At 41.8% G+C, this 21216-nt stretch overlaps 4 protein-coding genes across 6 annotated transcripts; 2 read left to right on the top strand and 2 right to left on the bottom strand.

Annotated features, from left to right (window-relative positions):
* Window positions 1-6473: 6473 nt before the first annotated feature.
* LOC111601049 (putative mediator of RNA polymerase II transcription subunit 12) lies at window positions 6474-12834 on the top strand. 3 transcript variants are annotated; one of them, XM_030225592.1, is made up of 6 exons: window positions 6474-6615; window positions 8150-8573; window positions 9883-10066; window positions 10161-10203; window positions 10264-11322; window positions 11851-12834. In XM_030225592.1, exons 2-6 carry the CDS (start codon window positions 8495-8497, stop codon window positions 12076-12078), a joined length of 1593 nt encoding a protein of 530 aa, XP_030081452.1. In that variant the 5' UTR covers window positions 6474-6615; window positions 8150-8494; the 3' UTR covers window positions 12079-12834. The 3 variants fall into 3 exon arrangements, with proteins under 3 accessions (XP_030081452.1, XP_030081450.1, XP_030081451.1); XM_030225590.1 differs by having other exon boundaries at window positions 10146-10203; XM_030225591.1 differs by having other exon boundaries at window positions 6474-6622; window positions 10146-10203.
* A 290-nt stretch (window positions 12835-13124) lies between these two features.
* On the bottom strand, window positions 13125-18975 carry LOC111601021 (ATP-dependent RNA helicase dbp2). Its single transcript, XM_023317428.2, has 4 exons — window positions 18822-18975; window positions 17226-18577; window positions 14742-14920; window positions 13125-14678 (listed from the first exon to the last, which is right to left on the bottom strand). Exons 1-4 carry the CDS (start codon window positions 18827-18829, stop codon window positions 13842-13844), a joined length of 2376 nt encoding a protein of 791 aa, XP_023173196.2. The 5' UTR covers window positions 18830-18975; the 3' UTR covers window positions 13125-13841.
* Window positions 18976-19241: 266 nt separating this feature from the next.
* LOC111601023 lies at window positions 19242-20111 on the top strand. The gene is made up of 2 exons (XM_023317430.2): window positions 19242-19446; window positions 19500-20111. The coding sequence occupies exons 1-2, from the start codon at window positions 19281-19283 to the stop codon at window positions 20060-20062; spliced, it is 729 nt and encodes a 242-aa protein (XP_023173198.2). The 5' UTR covers window positions 19242-19280; the 3' UTR covers window positions 20063-20111.
* LOC111601022 (ubiquinol-cytochrome-c reductase complex assembly factor 1) lies at window positions 20101-21211 on the bottom strand. Its single transcript, XM_023317429.2, has 4 exons — window positions 21075-21211; window positions 20781-20966; window positions 20470-20721; window positions 20101-20412 (listed from the first exon to the last, which is right to left on the bottom strand). Exons 1-4 carry the CDS (start codon window positions 21129-21131, stop codon window positions 20125-20127), a joined length of 783 nt encoding a protein of 260 aa, XP_023173197.2. The 5' UTR covers window positions 21132-21211; the 3' UTR covers window positions 20101-20124.
* Between the last annotated feature and the right edge of the window lie 5 nt (window positions 21212-21216).

Below are 21216 nucleotides of genomic sequence, written 5' to 3'. Positions count from 1 at the left end.
CGTTTACGTTTCCTGTGAATTGGCTAAAGCACAGCGAAGATCAGCAGGCCTCTAGAGTAGAAAGAGAGAGAGAGAGAGAGAGAGAGAGAGTCGCGAGTCAAGTCGAGTCGCGTCGCCGTTGCCTTATATGAACCGGGGAGACATTCGTCTAGACGGACTGGAAAAAATCACAGCAGAATCATTCAGCGATGCCAAGTTTGGAGGCAGCTACTCAATGATTGCCATGAATGAAACCTACGTTGCGACCGAGCGAGCAATTAGTATGCGCCGATTGTGATCAGTCGGAAGTAATGCTAATTTTATCTGTTTTTTCCTTTTGTATATTCTGGCAGGCAGCCCTAACTCACTCCCAGCCTCCCATTTAACCGAGCCCCGATGGCCTTTCACTTGCTCAGCAAGCTACTGAGCTACTTTTTCCAAGGAACCCAAAAATGGTCTGATGCATCGGCCCAGGAGATGTCATTAACATTAGAGAGCAGGTGAATGAATGCACCTGACAGACGACAGCCGACAGCCGACTGGCGACTGGTGACAGGCGACATCTGAGCCCTGGCAACTCCATTATGCAGTCAGAGGCAGCTCGTCTATGCCATTAAGAGCGTTAACGGGAAGCATTAGTATCCTGGCCGCAACACCTGACGCACCAGCAACGGCAACGAGGTCAACTTCAGACAAAGGCATGCAAATGCGATTTTCCCGGGACCCAAAGCCTTGTTGCTGAAATAAGTAAGAAAACAACTTTTACGCTAAGCAGATGAACAACATTTGCATACAAGCCCCGGCTGCGCCTCTGTCCTTGCAGGACGCTTCATTCCTTTTCTGTTTTGCTTTTTTGGAGGATGCGAAATCAAAAGCTTTTTAAAGGATATTTCATATAATTTCACGCTTAAGCGACAGCAAGGTCCGCACAAGTTGTTTGCTTAGCGGCCAAGGAAATTGGAAAAAAGCCGGAAAAGCGGGCCAAAAAAAAAACACTCGAGACGAACAGATGAAGAGGCGACCCCCAAGTCAAGAGCAGCCGTTGCTTTACCCACGTGCCCGGCCAACCCAGGCTGTTTGGCTTAAAAAAAGAAATGAGACAGGCCTCGTGCGCGTCTTACTTTTGATTGGCGCCCCTTGCTGCTGCTATTGCTGCTGCTGCTGCTGCTGCTGGCAAAAATTTGCATGCGCCTTTTAAATCAATTATTGTTAAATATTTATTTCTTGACAGTCCATTTTAGAGGGGTTCGCCCGTGGTTGGGCCATATTATCCTAACATAAATTACATGATTGATTTCATTCGAGCGCAACAATGGAACTCAGCCGCCACATAGGAGCTGAGTCAGGACGTGGAGCACGCAGCGCGTAAGCACAAGAGAAAACAATGGCAAAAAAGTAAACAAAATGCAAATACACTCCATTCCTCAGCTTGCCTTTGGCTTTGACTATGGCTTTGGCTTTCTCTTTGGCCATGGCTTTGGCTTAGGGCCTTGATTAAAAAGCTTCTGAATTAGCATATCATTTGCTGCACTGCAGTCTCTATAAATACCTAATGGAATGGCAGAGCCACAAGTATATATGATATAGTCGTGTGCTACGCATGGCAATAAGTGAAAATTCAATTGATCTATCGGGCATTGGAGAAATGTCTTATAAATATATTTAAATTTAAATACGTTTCCATGATAAAAAAAGCTATGACATACATAAAAATATATATGAAACATGGTGCATACTCTGCTAGTATTATAGACTATATAGAAATAGAGGTGGAAGAGTCTGCAAATGCGCTGGACTTCACTTTAATACATGAAACAGATATAAGACGATAGGACAATAGAATTAATAAAATGACTATTAAATATTTAATATTTATATATTATTATTGAGATACACAGAATCTATTTTAAATAATTTAATTATATTTTTATATTGTGCTTCTGTTTTAACTTTTTATTTTTAAAATTTTTTGCAGATGGCAAATTCCGGAAGTCCCTGATGATACCAAGAAAAGAAAATATATAAAAAAAAACTTAAAAAACATTAATTAAAAATATTCAATATATATGTACTCTTACTACTATATATATTATATATATTAAACAATTTAAATATATTTTTTACATTTTTTATACAATTTTTTCTGCATCAACCTTCCTTCCCTTTATTCCGCTCTTAGTTTTAAACTAATCCGATTCAATCTCAATACAAAATGAAATTTTTAGCTAAGATTTAGTTTTGATTGAAGTTAATATTTTATATATTCAATTTTCAGCTAACTTCTGTCAGCTCTTCTGAGTTCTAGTCTATGTTTAGCATTGCTGCAGCCTAGCCCCCCTTCTAGCTAGCTCAGTTCCTCCTCAGCTTTATTTTTCTCACTTACTACCTGTATCAGTATATTTATTTAGGTTTATATTTCTTTGCGTATTTCTTTTTCATTTTCGTATCTTTTATTTTGTATTTCGCTTGGCTTGTCCGCTGTGTGTAGAGAGCTGCGTGTGTTTTGCTCGCTGGCGCGTTGACATTGCCATCAAAATGCTTTGACGTGGTTTTTGATTGACAGGAAACTCATAAATAATTCATGTCATTAAATCATGTTACATTTTTTTCCTTCAGCTTTCCAGCTTCATCTTCTGCAGCAGTCGCAGTCGCAGCCGCAGCAGCAACATCTTCAGCTCCAGCCACTGGGCGGCTGCGGCTAGCGGGCTGAAGGCAGCCGAAAGTCCAATGAAACGGGTTTTCCTTGAGCCAAGTGGACGACGGCTTGCAAGTGGTGGACATTTGGTCAGGCTCTGGCCAAGCTCTATGCGCAAGACCTAGCAATTAAATGTCAAAACTGTTTCTTCCCCGGTCTTGGCCCTCGCTTCAGCTTGATGTAACTGTAACTCAATTCAGTGGGCACTCGAATTTTTTAATATTTCTTGCTGAAAAACTTGAAGGAAATAAGTTTTCAATGAATATAATTATGCAAAGCAGTTGTTGCCTCCCCCGCCTGCGCTCTCTGCTCGCAGTGGGTGGGCTCGGACCCTGGAAGGCGCTAAAAAACGCATTAAAATTACCAGAAATGACGAAGATGACAAAAAAAAAACAAAAAAAAAATATGGAAAATGTTGATATGAAAGCTGCTTGGGCATATTTAAATAATTCCAGAGCTCAGAGCCCAGTCCCTAGACCTCAGACGCGCTGTGACTCCCACGCTCGCTGTCATAATATTTTCATATTATTTTTCGCTTGTTTTAATTTCTTGTAGCAAGATTTCATATACATTTTTTTTGTTACTTTTCCTGCCATTTTCCTTAGATTTGCTGTCAATTGTCCTTCAGCGCGTCTGAAGGCAAAAGTTTTTAATTTTTATCAAAGATTTTCGGCGCAGTTTTTAATGAAATTTCTGCCGCTGGTCTGCCAGAAAGGATTCTTCAGCTTGCTCCGCGCATAATTTGCATAAATTTCTTTCAATTTTTTCTTGTTTTTTTTTTTTTTTGCGGCAGCCATTTTTAATTTGAGAATGTCCTTAAAGGAAACTTCTGCAGCAAGTTTTAATTAAAGTAATTTATGAGCTTGCGCTGATCGCTGCTGCTGTTTACTTTAAGCTGGCAAATCATTTTAATTGCTTTGCGATTCCTGTTCTCTTTGCAGCATCGCTGCCACGCCCCCTTGACGGTGTTAGCCTTTGTTGTTGTGCGGCGATAATAATTACACGTCACGCTGCCACGCAATCAAAACATTATTTGTGCAAAATCACGCAGCTGAACTGAAGCGGAAGTGATGAAGGACTTCAGGACCTATGTACAGGACTTATTGGCTGCACGCGTCCTCGCGTCGTCGACGCAAAACCAAAAGCGAAAAAAGTTTAAACAATTTCTGTTGCCTTCCCATAAGCCACACCCCATTTGCATCTGCAGTGGGCCGCCGTCCGACTCCCAACTCTCAATCTCTGTCCCTGGGGCCGGCACCTCACGCGTGTTAAATTCAACGCAACGCGTGCGGTCACGTGGCCGATGGGCGGCCAGGCGGGTAGCCACGCCCACTTCCATGATAGTCGCAATCGCTCTGCTGAGATTTTTCATCAGTCACTCGCTGATTTCTCTACGGCGCCAATCAACAACTGGCAGCACCGAATCGACGAAAATTATGTAAATTGTTTTCCATTCCTGTGGTCGCCAGCCACAAAAAGGATAAAAGAGTGCGAAAATTTGCCTAAATGCCTGACAGCCAGCTGTGGCAGCACAGCCAGGACATGCCAGCGGCAACTCCAAACTGTTGCACGCTCAACAATGTGACAGAAACATATGTTGCCACAATCAACAGCAGCTAAAAGCCCAACATCCGCGAGCCATGTGTAAATGGATGGAACCCTTTGACAGATTGACAACAGCTAAAAATTTACAATTGACTGTCGATATTTGAGACGGAAGAGGTAGAGGCAGAAAGGGAGGAAGCGAAGGGGGGAGGGAGAGAGAGGACAGGCGGGAGGCTGCTCCACAATGTATGCTTAGCTATCAATACAAAGAGTTTTAGCGGAATCAATTGGCTGAGGATATTAGAGACTGAAGAGATAGAGGGAGGGAGGGAGAAAGAGTGAACGAGGGAAGGAGAGTGGGAAAGAAGAGAAGAAGCCCCAAAGTATACAGACTATAATCAAAGTACTTGAAAATATATAAAAAAAATTATAATATAAAAAAAATGTAGGAATGCATTTTAATATTATCTATAAAGCATTTAAGAAATTGTTAATTCTATTGCAAATGCTAAATTTAAATGTCAAACGTACGTTTTTTTAGTGTAAGCTTAAGTAGAAAAGGTTTAAAATAATTTAGTATTTTTAAAATATCATTATATATTTTGAAGAAGTGTTTCCTACAATTTATTATATTGCTTACACTAAATCCTAATTCTTTTAAAAGCAACTCAGTAATTTTCATTTTTTTTCACATTCAAAAATTTTTTAAAATAATATTTTTTAACTTGAAAATGTTCCCAAAGGGCCTTAATACTTCCATTATCCATCTATCTATCTTTCATCTCCCACATCTATCATCAACCAACTTTAGCCCGCCCGCCTTGCCTTCCATCTTCTTTCAAGCTATAACCCTTTGCGAATTGTAAGCTTGAAGCTCTGCAAAGCCAAATTGAATGTAGGCAATGTGCCTTACAACTAGATATATTTTACATTTTCATAAACCTTCTTTACTTTTTATAAAAGAAACTCTCTTACCCAAATGTAACAAAGCTTAATTAATTTAATATCCATAAATATTTCATATGCGTGCAAAATCCTTAGACTCATCAAGTTCTTATACCACTACTCTGAGCATTTACATAGAATGTTATTCTGCTCGTTGGCCATTGTAATGCGAGTGCTAGATCAATATTATGATATTGTTTCGCATTTGTTGTTTATTACTTCCTGCTCGACACACTATCCATTTCATATTTGTGCTTGGCTTTTTTCCCAGCGGAAAGGACATCCCCTGCTAGTTATCCTGTCCACCCCCTGCCAGGCTAACCGACACACGTCCGCGGCAATAAAAGCGCAAACGTTTCAATTCCGTTGCGGCTGACAAATGCACAAGAATTGCCAACGATTCAGCCCCAAAAAGGCAAAAATATTATAATAATAAAAAAAAACGGCATAGAGTAGAGCAGGGCATCTGGAGTTTATCTGAATGCCGTCGAGTGTTTTGATTTGTAACGTTTCTCACTTCATTATTATGCAATAAATTCACATGGCAAACTCGCATAATGGCATCTACTAGCAGCATATATCTCCCATGGGCCTAGGGGCGAGTTATTAGGGGGTTGTTCACCCTGTTGTTTTTGCCAGCGGAAATAGAGTATCACACTGGACGCTCAGATTGCGCAAAATAATGATGCTGAACATGACAAAACGACGATTCTTTAATATAAATTTCACGAGAGTTTCCCAGACTTCAGTCGATACAAAATGGTTCTATGCTAAAAGCTCTGCATTTGGGGTTGCAAAATCAACTGTAAGAATATGTTGATTGAAGTGTTGCCAACTACATGCATCAAGTTTAGAGAGCTTTGCCAAGCTTTTGTCAATCAGAAATGCGCATTACTGAAAAGTTTACTTAGCATGAGCTTTAAGTTTTGCGACAAATCAAATTTCAACTGCAGCTTTCATTCAAACATGCCCCGCGGCGCTGAAAGCTTCCAAGAACACAAACCCCCACCCAACAACAACAGCAACAAAAAGTGCTCAATCACTCGAGAAACAAAAACCCACCCCTTGTGTGGCACAGACGTGAGAGACATCTTGAGCATAAAAGCTCTCTGGCCATGCTTTGGCATGTGCTGGCATGTAAGCTGCGCTCCGCTCAGTTGTCGTCGCTCTCTCTCTCTCTCTCTCTCTCTCCCTCACACTCTTGTTGTCGCTCTCGCTATTGCCAATTGAGAAAAGCACAAAAAGTGCTGTGTGACACAAAGAGGAGTGTCAAGCAGCATAAATTTCAGCATACAAAATTCCACACACAAGCGACGCGTCGCAGTCCGAAAACTTTTTCGGCGAGTTTTCCGCAGAAAATCCATAAAAATGAAAGAACCGAGTGTAAATATACAATGAAAATTGATGCGCAAAAGTTCCTTTTAGTCTTAAAGCAAATTGTGTAAATAAAAGTAAGCGGTAAATGCTGTGCGGCACACAAATGTGCCGCTAAACAAATTGTTTGCGATTCCGGAATCGAAATAGGAAAACGCTGCTCGCTGGGGCCGAGTGATGGCTGTGTCCAAGTGGCGCTCCGTATAAATCAAACAAGTTTCTATGCAAACGCGCACGAAAACGAAACGTCGAAACGCTTGAACGCAAAATGCCAAATGGGAAATGAAAATCATAAATAAAACATAAATTATGTTTTTGGCAGCAGCAACAAAATAATATACCATAAAAAAATATATGTATATATAAATATATATATGAACGCCGCGCAACAAACGAAAATACAGATATATTTTGATTTTTTTTATAAATAGAAAAATCAATTTCGCACGCAGCGCGCACTCAAACACACACACACACACAAACATACACGCACGCATATAGGAGCAAGCAGCAGCAGAAGCGGGAAGAGAGAGGCAACGCTGGAGCTTGCTCGCGCTCTCGCTGTGGCTCTCTCGCTCTCTCTCTCTTTCTCTTTAAACGAGTGTATTGGCTTCGGCTGTTTGGCGCCTCGCTGCCTGCCTCATTCGCCTGCCCAAGTGGGTGTGTGTGCACGCCTGTGTATGTGCATGTGTGTGTGTGTCTATTATAAGCTTTACTGTGAGCGAGCAAAAGGCAGACGCTCTACTATGGTCAGCGCGCTGCTGCTCAGCTATGTGAGAATAATTGAATATAATTCAAGTGTTTTTGTTGCATTATTTGTTGTGCTTATTATTGTTATTTGTTTAAATTAGCAACAACAACACAAGCAACAACAACGCACGCGAGTGTTGAAAGCTGTAAAACGCGCGCGTCTTAACAGCACATGAAATAGAAGCAGAAACAGAAACAGAAACAGAAACATAAATCGAAACACCAACAGTAACGACAACAACAATTACGGTAGTGAGACAAATAGTATGGCAACCCTGGAGCCAAACCCTTTTATGGGTCCTGTGCCGCGGTGCCGTGTGCATGTTTACAAATTGACGCTGCAAATTGAATTTATCGCTCGCACAGAGCGAAACAAGTGGTTGGGGCCACACACACACACACACACACATAGTCAAGGAAACAACAACAGTGGGTCGGCCGGGTGGCTCAGTGTGGCCAAGCAACGGTATTTGCAACGGTATCTGTCGCTAGGTACGGTCCAAGGCAAAAAGTTAATTTCCGCTACTTTTAAAAGTTTTTATGCCCTCTGTGTGTGCGTGTGCGTCTGTGTGCGTGTTTGGTTTGATCTGGAAATGGGGTGGGTGGGCGTTTTACGCACGACGTCGACTGAGCAAGCAACGACGACGTCGTAGATGTCGACAAACGAGATTCTTGAACAAGTGGCCAATGTGGAATGTTCCATTCTCGCAAATGTGTTTTCATTTTGTTGTTATGCTATTTTTTATGATTGTTGTTGTTGCTGTTGCTGCTGATAATGTTGATGTCGCATTAAAAAACGATCTCGAAACGCACAGCAACAACAACAAGCAGAAATCAAATAAATTAAATTTACACACATAGTTAAATTAGTGAAAATTGAATAAAATCGAAAGAAAAAAAAGCGAAAAAAAAGAAGAAACACAGCAGAGACGTGTGACAAAAACGTAAATAACATAGAGGTATACAAAGAGAGCGGGAAAGAGAGAGTGACAGAGAGAGAGAGAGAGACCTACAGAGAGCGTGCGGGCAAGCGAGCGAGCGAGCGAGGGCAGCAGATACAGGTCGTCAGCAGACTACACAGAACGTGTCGAGCAACAAATTAATAAATAAAAAATAAGTTCAAAACATAAAAAAAACAACAACAAGAGCAACACAGAACGTCAGTGACGGCGTCGACAGCAGCAGCAGCAGCAGCACAGTCACAAAATGGGCTGTGGACAGAGCAAAATACATTTATATCCCAGGAAATCGAAGAGTAAAGCAAACGGCAAGAAAGGAGGACACGGTAAGCAGCAAATCAAAGGAGTTGCGCCTATGTATATATGTATGCGTATGTATATGTGTGTGTGTGTGTGTGTGTGTGTGCGTGTGTGTGCGTGCGTCTGCATGTGTGCGATTGTGTCTATTTGCCTTGAGTACACAAACGTTTACACACACACAAACACAGGCAAATAAAACAAAAGCTTACACGCATGACGACATCAATTTGCCTTGCAGCTGTGTATAGGTGCGTCTGTGTGTGAGCACGTGTGTGTGCGTGTGTAAGCCACCTGTTTTCACAATGAGGACATCATTGATTAATATTCCAGCAGCAGGGCTTAGGCCATGCAGTTGCCAACTAAAAGACTAGGCTTATAAGCTGCACACACATGCAGGCCTTAAATATAAACACACATGTATCCGTGTGTGGGCGTGTGTGTGTGTGTGTGTCTGTGTGCATGTATGCGTTTATAATAAAACACTGTAAAATAAAATTGTTGCCCTAGCCTACATTCAAAAGTTTTCGGCAAAGCCTCGAGAGCCTTTTGTCATGTTGTTGTTGTAGCTGCTGCTGTTTTTACAGCCTTTCTCTCGCATTTGCGTGTGTATGAATGTGTGCGTGTGTGTGTGCGTGTGCGAGTGTGTGTAATTAACTACTAAAAGGCAACTTGTTGTTGCAATGGGCGCACCAGTTGAGTGGGTGTGGTCCCCTTGGGGCCCTTGTCTCTATTTATGTATGTGCATGAATGTCTCTTTGTGTATATACATATATAAATATATATTAATGTGTGTGTTTGTGTGATTGTGTGTGCCAGTGCTCGTGTGTTTGGGCTGCGCTCAAAACGGGTTAACAAAAGTGTAGCATACACAATGGCGCCTTTGTGCCATAAAAGACCCAAATTCTGATGGCCTTAGGTTCGTCAAGCTCTCGCCTCTTTCGACTATGGCTAGATTAATTATAAAGTTTTTCATTCATATCGTATTTTTGTGTTGCGGCTGATGAATTTGCATTAAAATGCATAACTCGTCTTAATTAAATTTGCCAAAGGCCGCCACGAGTGACTCAAAGAGAAGAGGGAAAACTCCTTGATTCAGACCTTGTATTCTTAAAGAGCCAAAACTGATCAAAGGATGAGTTCCTTGGCAAGCAATGAGGTCTTCAAGTGCTGAGTATTATTGATATCTCAAATACTTGAACTGTCTTAAGCTGTTGTCCTACTTTTCTACGACTTCGCCAAATGTCCTTCAGCCACTCGCAGGGAACATTTTATTGCTTTAGTTTTCCACTTAATGAATACTTACATATGTCGCCTCCCTCTTTTTGCTTTGCTTAGCGGACTCGGATGCTGAGACGGATGAGGATGAAGGTCATATTGAGGATGCTGAGAAGGCGCAACAGCGTGAGCGCGAGAAGCAAGACGAGACCGAGGAACAAAGCAATAAGGACATACAGGACACCGAGGAGGACGTGGCCGTGTCGCTGCTGCGTGCCAAAAACCTGTCGCTGCTCCAAAGCCAGTAAGTAGCAACTAACTAATGTGACACCCCACCCCACCCCCAAAAATCCATCTCAACTAAAACTGCCTGCACCTTGCAGAGAAATATCATCAAGCCAACAGAACTTCTTTCGCATGCTGGACAAGAAGATCGACGAGGTAAGCCGAGGACACAATTCCAAAGCTGAAAAAACTCGACTAAAGCAATTCTCTTCGCAGGGGCCCGACTATGACTCGGCTAGCGAGACGGAAATTGCCTTGGAGGAGGCACGACTGAATGCACTGGTCCAGCATTGGGAGTCCGCTAGCCTGACCGCATCCATATGCTCCTCCGCCAGCCGCTCGCTGCAGACGACGCCGATACGTCAGGTGGCGCAAGTGCCGCTCAAGACGAGAGGCGCCACGAGCGGACCCGCTGGCCACCTACTGCAGCCCTCCTCGGCGTGCAACACGCTGCCCACGACTGAGTATCTACCTCAGCACGTCATGGCGGGGCGACAGCAGCAGCAACAGCAACAGCAGCAGCAGCAGCATCAACAGCAGCAACAACAGCAGCAGCAACAGCAGCAGCAACATCAAGCGGCAGCTATCTATCAGCAGCAGCAACTAATCCTCTCGCAGCAGTTGCTGCCACAACTCGATGCCAATCTCGTCAATACGTCCAATGCCAATGCAGCGGCCGCCGCGCAGCTCAATCAGCTGCAACAGCAGCAGCAACAGCAGCTGGTGCTCTACCAGCAACATCAGCAACAGCAACAGCAGCAGCAGCAGCAGCAACAACAACAGCAGCAACAATTCGCTGCGTATGGTGGCCAACTGCTGACGCTTCCCGCCGGCGCCAAGCCCCAAAGTGTCAGTCCCAAGCGACTGCTCTATGGCGCCATACCCCCGCCACCCGTTTGTGCTGCTCCTGTTCAGTATATTGCCGCCAACTCGCCGCTGATGCAGACGGGCGTGACGGGCTTCCTAAATGGCGCCGGCGCAACGGCCGGACGTGCACCCCTGCAGCTATCCTACTACGGAGTACCGAGCACTGCCCCACAAAATGCCGCCCAGCAAGCGGCCCCAGTTCCCATCGCCTCCGAATCTTACGAACCACAAACCGCTCCACACAGCCAAAGCCAGCTGCAGCAGCAGTTGCAGCAGCAGCACTTACAGCAGCAACAGCTGCAGCAGCAGCAACTGCAGCAGCAACAGTTGCAACCACAAACGTCGCAGCTGCAACAACCGCCAAATGCAGCCGGCGCCTACTACGGCGAGGTCATGCACACTGTGCAGGTGAGTGGCGTGGCCATGACTGGGCAACATTTTGACTATCTACAAAACTGAAGATAATAATGAGAGAGAGATGGTATTAGGCTAGGTTGGTAGTGCGCTTAAGACCTTAATTTATAAAGACTGAGCATACGAAGCTTTGAAATACTCTGTCCTACAACCTCTTATATATATTGATGATATTGATTGATATTGATGATATATACTCTAATAATATCGAAGACTCTTTGGTATATGGAAAACGTCATTTCCAGCATTAGCTATATCTTATAGAGAACTATACATTATGACCTGATTTCCAAGACCTTTATGCTTTAATAAGGTATATTTCACGAAGACATCATAGTCTTAAGCATAGTTAAAGATACCATTTGATATGAATTGATATGAAAACTCTATGAAATCAGTTATATCCATCTCAATCCTAATTCAGACATACCCAACGAACTCAGGAACTCTAGTAGCTAGCGATACGTAATAAGCTGTACCTGAACCTATACAAAATGATTAATAAAATTCTATCCTTAACAGCCCGCGCCACCCACGGAATACAAATTTCCGCCGGCAATTAGCGTGCAGAGATTGGCGCCTCAGGTGCAGCGGCAGCTGCGCGAGACGCAGGAACTCATAAAAGACTCGTGCCCGCAGCTGTATGCGGCGGGCTATGGGAGCCCAGGACCACCGATACGCAATCCCAACAGGAATCCAACTAGAACTAGACCCACCCTGGAGACGCAGTTCTCGCAGGAACTCTCGTGATATCTATATATGTAAACAGCAAGCAGAATCCCCTAGCAAACAACTAAAAAAAACAGAATTAGTCAACTGCGCCAAAGAACAAAATTAAGCAAAATTAACAACCAAAAAAAAAAACAAAAAAAATTTAATTATAAAAAATACATAAGAAAAAAAACGAAAAAAATCGATAAAAATTGTAAAACTGCACTCAATGTTTCAGTAATCCTCCTTGCCCCAATTGGGTAGTTAAGAGCCCCCAAAACGATAACTTAGAACAGCAACAACTACTACTACTGAAAGTTATGCGAATCAGGAATAAATTGCATTATAACTATATATATATATATATGTATATATATATAGACACACCCCCAAGTAATCAGCAGGCAGCCAAAGAGCGAGGGAGATAGAATGCCAGACAAATAGTTTAAGGATCGAGTATATAACAAACACTTTACACTTTATGCTATGTATATGTACGAGAAGCAAGCCCAGATGTTAGCAACTTACAAAGGCAACACAAAGAAACAAAAACACAAATAAAACAAACACAACAAAAATGACTTCTACATTCTCACAATTTTGTTAGTCATAATCACATTCATCGTGTAATTTTTAAAAATCAATTCTGTAAAATGTGTGAGGTAAAGAAATTGTCAAGAAAACCCAAAAACAATGAGAAAACTTGAAACTGGATCGATGGATCGATTGATGGACGGATGATAGCCACTAATTAGAGATCATTTCAATTAATGACAATGATGATGATGATGATGATGACGATGGTGATGCTGTCTAGTAATATTTGTATACTTTAGTTCTATTTATTATTATGATAATTTTGGATGTATGATAGTTTTTCTTATATAAAAAATATATATATATTTAAAAATGAAAATAAATGCAAATCAATTAAGTTAAGAGCCGCAATTGATCATTAATCAGCCGGAGGAATCGTAAGTGAAAAGCAATCATTGCTGTTTTAATTAACTCCTTTATTCATAAGTTGTAAATCAATTCATAAGTTTACATTAAATGGAATTATACATTTTAGTTATTTTTTTTTCTTTTCTTGTTCTTGTTGTTATTGTTTTGTGAAATTTGTTGTGAAGTTTCAGCTAAGCAATTAGACTAGTCACATAATATGGTTTAAGACGATGTAATACGCATTTGATTCTAAGAAATTATCATATTTTTTTGTCTCTGTTTCAGTGTCGCTTGGAGCATTGCAAATTACAAATTTTGCATTTTAAGATTGAATAGGATTATTCGAGAATAGTTACAGAAATCAAATACGCTGGGGCCAATTAAAATCTAAATGCCAAAAAATCAATTGGCAACCGAATTGCCCAAATGTCTGACTAAAACAAATGCCTAATAACTATATGTTTTGTGAGTCTGTTTGTGTGTATGAAAGTGTTTATTTGTAGATGAGTGTGCATGTGTGTTTTTACAGGTAAACGAAAAGCGAATTTATCAAACTGCAAGCGTATTTGATTCCAGTTTAAACCATATTATACTGCTAATATGTGTGGGCGGAGGAGATCTATACGAGTCTGGGACCTTAGAAGGTGTCTAAGACGTGAATATACTCGAAGTTTCATACGCTGATGTGCACGTTTTCTTTTGTCTGTACGTGGAAGTGTCGGTGTCTGTGTTTGTCTGTGTGATTTTATGTGAGTTTTTTTGTGTTGGAAAGGAAATTATATTCGAGCGAAAAGAAAGATAGATCCTTAAGGGATCTAGCCTTTTTAAGCTCGTACAATTTGGCGTTACTGTTAAGTTTAGTTTTGTACGGGTAATGGTGGTGGTGGCATCACGTACGGCATTGCATATGGGGCTCGATAGGCGCTAGCCGCTATGCTGGGAGCACCTCCATTCAGGGATACTGTGGCCATGCTAGTGGACATGCTCGTATACTGTCCGTAAGCCTGTGGTGGCAAAGCAGCTGCTCCACCAACTGGCAACTGCTGTGGTTGCGGCTGTTGTGGTTGCTGTTGCGACTGCTGCTGCTGTTGTTGCTGCTGCTGCTGCTGTTGCTGTTGCTGCTGTTGCTGTTGTTGGTGTGGAATGGGTGGTGGCGGCATATTGAAATTCAAAGCAAAGCGAGAGCGTTTTTGTTCGATGCCATACCCATAGCCAGCAGCAGCTGCTGCTGCTGCCTGAGCTGCGGCCAAATGCTGTGGTTGCTGATGTTGCTGCACACCCGAGACCTGTGTCTTGGGCTCAAAGCAAGCGGCATTTGGATTGAAACGTGAGAACTGCACTCCATTGGATTGCTGTGACGGTTGTTGTTGTTGTTGTTGCTGCTGCTGCTGCTGTTGCTGCTGCTGTTGATAGCCACCGCCCGATGGACGATAACCAACGCCTGAAGCAGGCGGCGAAGTACGCGATCCCTTCTGATCATAGCGCGGCGGACCAGCTGGATTGTAGCCGTTGTTACCATTGCCATTTCTATTCATATTGTTACTGTTGGCGTTTTGGTTGTTGCGATAGTTTCCGGCACCGGACATTTGAGAATTACGCCCCTGATATCCACCAGTATTACCGCGATAGTTCATTCCACCACGTTTCTGATAGCCACCACTAGCAGCCATGTTCATTAGCTTCGGATTAATGGTCTAAGAGGGGGAGATGCATTCATAAGAATCGAAATGTTGGTATTCTTGGTACTCAATATTTACCTGATTGGCCTCGCGTAGCACCTGAATCAAATCATTAGCCTTGTTGGCATTGGAGTGTGTGAACAGGGTGTATGCAGTGCCCGTATTATTGGAACGTCCGGTACGCCCGATTCGGTGCACATAATCCTCCGAGTTCGAAGGATAATCATAATTGATCACAAACTTGACATCGTCAACGTCTGTTTAGCGTTTCGATTTGAAAATTGAAGAAGTTTTCAATATGTTAAACACGTTTTACAAATTATACGTTTTTCTTTGTTTTTCTCAATACATACTCAAGAACTATAAACAAAAACAGAAACTTATGTGTGTTTTTCTTTTTATTTTTGTTTTGTTTTTTTTTTTTGTGTTTTTTGCTAAACTTAATATAAGCACTTGAATTTGTAACTTGTTTTGCAATCGTTTTATTTTCTCTACATATTTTATGGTTTGATTTGAACAAAAATTTCGCCATCAATACTATTTAGCGTATATTAACAACTATACATCTTTGGCAAACAGATATATGTTTTTTCTATACTGCAGAAATGTGGACCTCGACCTTTGTGTTCTCATTCTTATATCTTTTTTTCATTTTGAAATACACAAATCTTTATTTTAATATATATATACTTTTTTTAAGCTTAATGCATACAAGAGACGGCTTGATTAAACTTAAGATGTAGGTTTTATAATAAGAATGTGATGAGTGGGTGCTAGGAATCAGAGTTAGTCTTCATGGGTGTAGTTGGGGCTGGGGGAATGGAGTTGAAGGAGGGAGGGTGCGTCATTTAAGTTGTTAAGACAAAAAAGTGATGAGTGTGGGTAAGTGAGTGAGTGAGTGAGAGGAGAGAGAGAGAAAGAGTTGGTTCATAATTAGCCTAGTACTTACCCCGTGTGCGATCTATGATTAGATATTAGATAGGGCTTACGTAATAAATGTTGTTACGGCTCTGTTGTTGTTGTTTCGGTTGTAGCTGTTGTAGATGTAGCCTGGGCACGGAGCTTAATTGATGAGAGTTCCGCGTTGCTAAAAACTTAAGAATTCAACCCTCAACTTGTATATAAAGCTTAACTTTTTTGTATCTGTTTTGTGTATACAACTTTTTTTCATTTAACATTTAACTTATTTTTTGTTATGGTTTTTCATTTTTCTATTTTTTTTTTACTTTTGCCATATAAAAATCGAAGTCCATTTCAAAAAGTGCTGATGATATTTTTGTTCACACACAAATTTAGGTTTTATACATATAGGAGCGACGTAATATACAATATACATAATACTTTTATAATAAATACAAAATAACTACGAAAATAAGCATCAGTCAAAAATTTCTTGGCCGCAAAATATATCGCTAACTCTATTTTTTAATTTTTAGATCCGAATTAAAACTTAAAAAAAAAATAGTAAAAAAATAAATAAAGTTTACAACTTTTTAAAGAACTGGGCATTCCTTTAAAGTTAGCATTCAAAATAACTTTTGAGCGAACTTTCAATATTTAAATACCATTGTAGAGGATTTGTCTTGAAAGTAGTAATTCATATAAAGTAGTAGACCTCATAAGTTCGTATATATAATAATAATAAGTATCAATAGTCAAGTCAATCTAGTCATGTCCATCTGCCCATTAGTCTCTATCCGCAATTAATCGGAAACACAACTTTAACCTTATTTAAACTCGACACCATCTACAAGGGTATTTCATATTCGGCTAGCCGAAGAACCCGATTTCTTAGTCGTTTTATTCTTGTTTCTGATTAAGTTACTCGTATTTTGCTAAGCCATTGAGTCCTTGACTGACAACATATTGCATATGGTATGTTAGGTTACTCAAGTGTAATTTGACGAAGCACAACTAAAGACTAGATAGAAAAACGTAGAGCAACGAACTAAAAACACAATAGAGTACATATATGTGGAATAAACTTCATATAACCAGCAAAATGCAGGGAGAACACATTCCCCTCATTATTATTTCGACCACACCATTTTTTAGATATTCTTAATGGTTTTTTTTTGGAACAGTAAAAGTAAAAGTTTTAAGCGAAAACAATAAATAAAAATCAAAATCAAAATAAAAATATCTTTCGATGCTTCGCCGTACGGAAGCAAACGGGAGGAGAGTTCGGGGGATGGGGGAGAAGAGTTAGACATGCAATGCACAAATTAACCTGTAAATGCACAAAGGTCAACTTATCTCACTCGAGCGGTGAGAGAGAAGCGGAGAGTAAGAGAGTGTGAAAGAAAAGTGAAAGCGAAGGAATGAGAGAGAAAGAGTAATAGGCTGGTCGGTGTTGGCCGATTCATCGCTGACGGTCGCTGCCAGACGACGACGACGACGAATCAAATAATGAAACAAAACCATTTTGGCATTTGGCATTTTGGGCATGTTGTTGATCCACAGCAACACTTGCTCGGTTATTGGTTATGGAGCGCATCAAAAAAGACAACAGAGCAGCTTGGCATTAGCCAGCTGCTGGCGCAAAAGCTACGAAACACTCACCCAATCCGCGAGCGGCCACATCGGTGGCCACCAGTATGGAGTGGCGTCCATTGCGGAAACTGGATAGTACAAAGTCGCGTTCCTGCTGCGACTTGTCGCCGTGAATGGCACACGCACGCCAACCCTGACGCGATATATTGCGTGTTATCTCATCCACACGCTTCTTAGTCTCCACAAATATGATGGTCTTGGTCTCATTCTCGCCAGAGATTTGGGTTAGCAACTGTATTAGCTTAACAATCTTTTCCGACTCATCACAAACATCGACAATCTGGAGTATATTGTGATTGGCGCTCAACGATAGGGAGCCAATGTTGACCTGAATGTAATTGTTGAGAAACTCCTCGGCCAACTGACGCACCTCCTTGGGCCAAGTTGCGGACCACATGAGCACCTGACGATCTGGGCGAATCTGTTGCATAATTTTACGAATTTGTGGCTCAAAGCCCATGTCCAGCATGCGATCGGCCTCGTCCAACACCAGATAGGTGCAGCGCTTTAGCGAAGTGGTTCCGCGCTCCAAGAAATCAATAAGGCGTCCGGGTGTCGCAATGACAATTTCCACGCCTCGCTCCAAGTCACGAGCTTGCTGACCCTTGGGGGCACCGCCGAAAATACAAGTGTTGCGCACTTGCGTGTTAGACCCAAACTCGCTGGCTACCTGCTGGATTTGCTGGGCCAACTCTCGTGTGGGTGCAAGTACCAAAGCGATTGGACCATCACCACGTTCCAAGCGCGGCTGATTGTTGATGTGAACCACAGCGGGGAGTACATAGGCCAATGTTTTGCCCGAGCCAGTTTGGGCCACGGCCACTAAATCACGTCCGCTCAAAGCGATGGGCATACCCTGCGCTTGAATAGCCGTGGGCTTGGTAAAGCCCTGTTTACGTATCTCATTCATTACATAGTCAGGAAAGCCACCTTCTTCAAACTCAATACTTGGAGTAGGTACCTCATTGCCTTTAATAGTTATCTCATTACTGCTCAAGAAGTTTTCTGTTTCCCCTTGAGTACGAGCCAACACAGATTCACAAGGCTTATAAAAATTCTTGCGGAACGGCGTGAGCGACACCTCAGCCCAAATTATTGATGGCAAATGAGCGCCATGGGTGGACGTACGATTATTGTTCTGACCACCACCGAAACCTCCTCCGTCGCGTCCTCCTGGGCCGCCAATATTCATGCGACCTCCATTGAAACCACCTGCACCGCCTCCGCCGGGTCCACCGCGAATGTATGGAGCCGATCTATTACGCTGGAACATTCCAGCACCGCCGCTAGCGCCCATACGATTGTTGGGCATGCCACCGGTTGGTGCACTACCCATGTAACCATTTACCTGTCCGTTATACCTGTAACGATCGTTGTTTGCCATTAATTACAATTTTGAGCATCAAAAGTAATTCCAAACTTTATTTTCTACTTTTCGATGTGATTTTCACTAGCTACTCTCTCTACCATTTTGAGTTATCGATTTTTAGCAAATGTTTAAGAAAATTTTTTACCCCACTGCAGCAGCTTTTTACCACATGCAAGTTTCTCCGCCGAAAACAATGTAAATTTGATGTGACCCCAATGCAACTAATTGTTACTTACATGTTCATATTTATCAGCACTTAAATTGCACAATTATTTGCCAAATATTATATCTTTTTTCACTTTTTTTTGCAATTTTCACTTCACCTTACAATTTTCCAGGTTTGCACCTACGTCAGTATTAGAGATGAAAGAAACTGCTGGCTTATTTATGCTTGATATCGGACATTTTCGATATTTGTAAATCAAAGCAACTCTGTTATATACAAATATAGTAATAAGGTAGTAGAGTGACACTATTGGTTGTTGCTGAAATGGAATGAAACATTCACCTCGTTGAATTTTTAAAGGTTTCACCTGTTAATGTTGAGCAAATTGATATTTAAAACAATATTGTTTTTTTTTGTTTGTGCCAAACATTATATTTGCTTAAGTAGTTATATGTGTAAGCAACTTAATCGCAAATATGTGAAGTGTCACTCGACCATTATTTAGATTTGTTTTCAGATTTTAATAAATATGCGCACCAGCTATAAAAAGAATCGTCCATTTGATTTCAAGCTCATCGATCATGTCGAGCCTAATACCGTACTGTATAAACGCCAGACGGGACTTTCGAACTATGATGTTATGAAAGTTAAAACAGAGATATGGTCCAAAATAGCAGAAATCATGGATTGTGATGGTAAATTGTGGTATTCCTTAGTCAACTAGCAATAACAATGAATTTCTTTCCAGTGGATTTCTGTCTAATGCGCTGGAACAATTTACACTATCAGTATCGCAAGGAATCCAGGCGACCTGGCGGTTCAACCTGGCCATATTTTAAGCGATTACAATTTTTAACCGATGCACAATCGCGAGCTAAGGTCAAGCCCAAGGCTGAAAGGCAGCCGAACGTAGAGCTAAAGGAATCCATTGTAGATCAGGATGCATGGCAGTCGTATGAAGATTGCGTGGTGATGCATGTCGCCGATGTGGACCAGCATGGTGACAATACATTCATTATTGAGGAAATCATTGAGCAAAACGATCAAATTCTACAAGAAGAAATCGTTTTTGAGGACGAGGGTGCGGTAGAAGAGCAGCATGTGCAACCTAGCATAGAACCCAAAGCTAAAGAAAGGTCAACTCTGGCTGCAGACACGTCACCTACAAGCGATTATATACAAATGAGCCGAATTCTCGGGCAACTGAAAGGAGTACAAAAAATGCGAGCGGAACGTCGAATTTTGGCCTTCCTGCTCAAATGCCAGCTGCGAGCTCTGGTGGACGAGCCTATTGACGATCTGATTATTTAAATATTAGACTTAGTAGTGTAAATAGACCTTTAATAAACAAACTAAAAGAAAAAAAACATTTTCTATGCATCCACTTTGCACTTGTCCAGATCATGCCAAGCCACGTTTGGCTTTGTTATGAACTGATCGCGACTTAAACTATCCAACATAAGTGCCTGTTTCCTCACATACTTGACCAGACGCTCAATTTGAGCGTAATCCTCACAATCCATTTCGAAGAAGCGACGCCAAAGAGCAGATGCCAGCACTCGGTCATCGGACATGATGCCCTCGTCGTAGGCAATGAGAGCGGCCTGAAACTGTTCCGAGAGAGTCTCAATTTGCTTCCTCGTTTGAGAGGGATTATTGGCCTGCAGAGCAAATAAAACAAGATTAGACGACGATCTAAGTAGAGCTACAACACTTACTCCCAGTTTCTTGGCACGTGTATTTACATCTCCCCACATTGCCTCGACGATACAGTTCCTCAGGAACCGTCCATCCTCGCCAGTTTCTGATCCTTCGGCCATTGAACGCAGCATAAGCAGCCAGACATGCAACTCAGTGACTAGGAACCAGGAGTTAAACGTGTTGGGCAAATTAAAATCGCGAAAGAAGGCAACGTAGTTGATCTTGTCCGCCACACTCTCATACAGGAGATGACTCGTAACCTTGAGGCGCTGCAACAAGTTTATTTATAAGATTTTTCTCTCATGAATTCTTTATTTATAGTACTCACGGCTTTTGTATTGGGCGTAAAGCCCACTTTGTTGAGAACACGTTTCAATATGCTACCATCTTCCGTAGCTTGTTTTGTTGTTTTTCCCGGGCTGTCCACAACACCAGTGGAACAGAGTCGACATTGCTCAGTGAATCTTACTGCCGCAGCTGCTGCCACTCGATGCGTATACGTTTGGTGCGCTACCTGTGGGATAAAAACAACCGTCAGTGTGGTTTATATAAGAGTGGTGCAGGTGCAGTTGCATACAGCACTGAAAGGCATTAAGCTTTGTGATTGCATTCGTTTACATACAAGTCCTGATGTGGTCAAGACACTTCCAAGCCTCGCAGCTGCGCGTGTGCACAACATGCTTTAATTAAACTGAATTATAATTGTTTAAAACGAAACGCAGTGCTCCAATAACATGTGGTGCTGCCAACTCTATCAAAACCAA

This window comes from Drosophila hydei, unplaced genomic scaffold, assembly GCF_003285905.1.
Source record: "Drosophila hydei strain 15085-1641.00,03,60 unplaced genomic scaffold, DhydRS2 tig00008135-arrow-pilon, whole genome shotgun sequence".
Classification (NCBI taxonomy): domain Eukaryota; kingdom Metazoa; phylum Arthropoda; class Insecta; order Diptera; family Drosophilidae; genus Drosophila; species Drosophila hydei.
This window is presented reverse-complemented; position numbering and strand designations above follow the sequence as displayed.

Excerpts from the sequence above, each read along its gene's own strand:
- LOC111601049 (XM_030225590.1), top strand. The coding sequence starts at position 8,495 with ATGGGCTGTGGACAGAGCAAAATACATTTATATCCCAGGAAATCGAAG. Across the intron at positions 8,574-9,882 it reads CGGCAAGAAAGGAGGACACG|CGGACTCGGATGCTGAGACG; the intron begins GTAAGCAGCAAA and ends TGCTTTGCTTAG. Across the intron at positions 10,067-10,145 it reads CTGTCGCTGCTCCAAAGCCA|AGAAATATCATCAAGCCAAC; the intron begins GTAAGTAGCAAC and ends TGCACCTTGCAG.
- LOC111601021 (XM_023317428.2), bottom strand. Across the intron at positions 14,921-17,225 it reads TGTGGCCGCTCGCGGATTGG|ACGTTGACGATGTCAAGTTT; the intron begins GTGAGTGTTTCG and ends AACGCTAAACAG. Across the intron at positions 14,679-14,741 it reads TGCTACGCGAGGCCAATCAG|ACCATTAATCCGAAGCTAAT; the intron begins GTAAATATTGAG and ends TCCCCCTCTTAG.
- LOC111601023 (XM_023317430.2), top strand. The coding sequence starts at position 19,281 with ATGCGCACCAGCTATAAAAAGAATCGTCCATTTGATTTCAAGCTCATC. Across the intron at positions 19,447-19,499 it reads AGAAATCATGGATTGTGATG|TGGATTTCTGTCTAATGCGC; the intron begins GTAAATTGTGGT and ends ATTTCTTTCCAG.
- LOC111601022 (XM_023317429.2), bottom strand. The coding sequence starts at position 21,131 with ATGTTGTGCACACGCGCAGCTGCGAGGCTTGGAAGTGTCTTGACCACA. Across the intron at positions 20,967-21,074 it reads TCTTGACCACATCAGGACTT|GTAGCGCACCAAACGTATAC; the intron begins GTATGTAAACGA and ends TTTATCCCACAG. Across the intron at positions 20,413-20,469 it reads CACGTGCCAAGAAACTGGGA|GCCAATAATCCCTCTCAAAC; the intron begins GTAAGTGTTGTA and ends TTTGCTCTGCAG.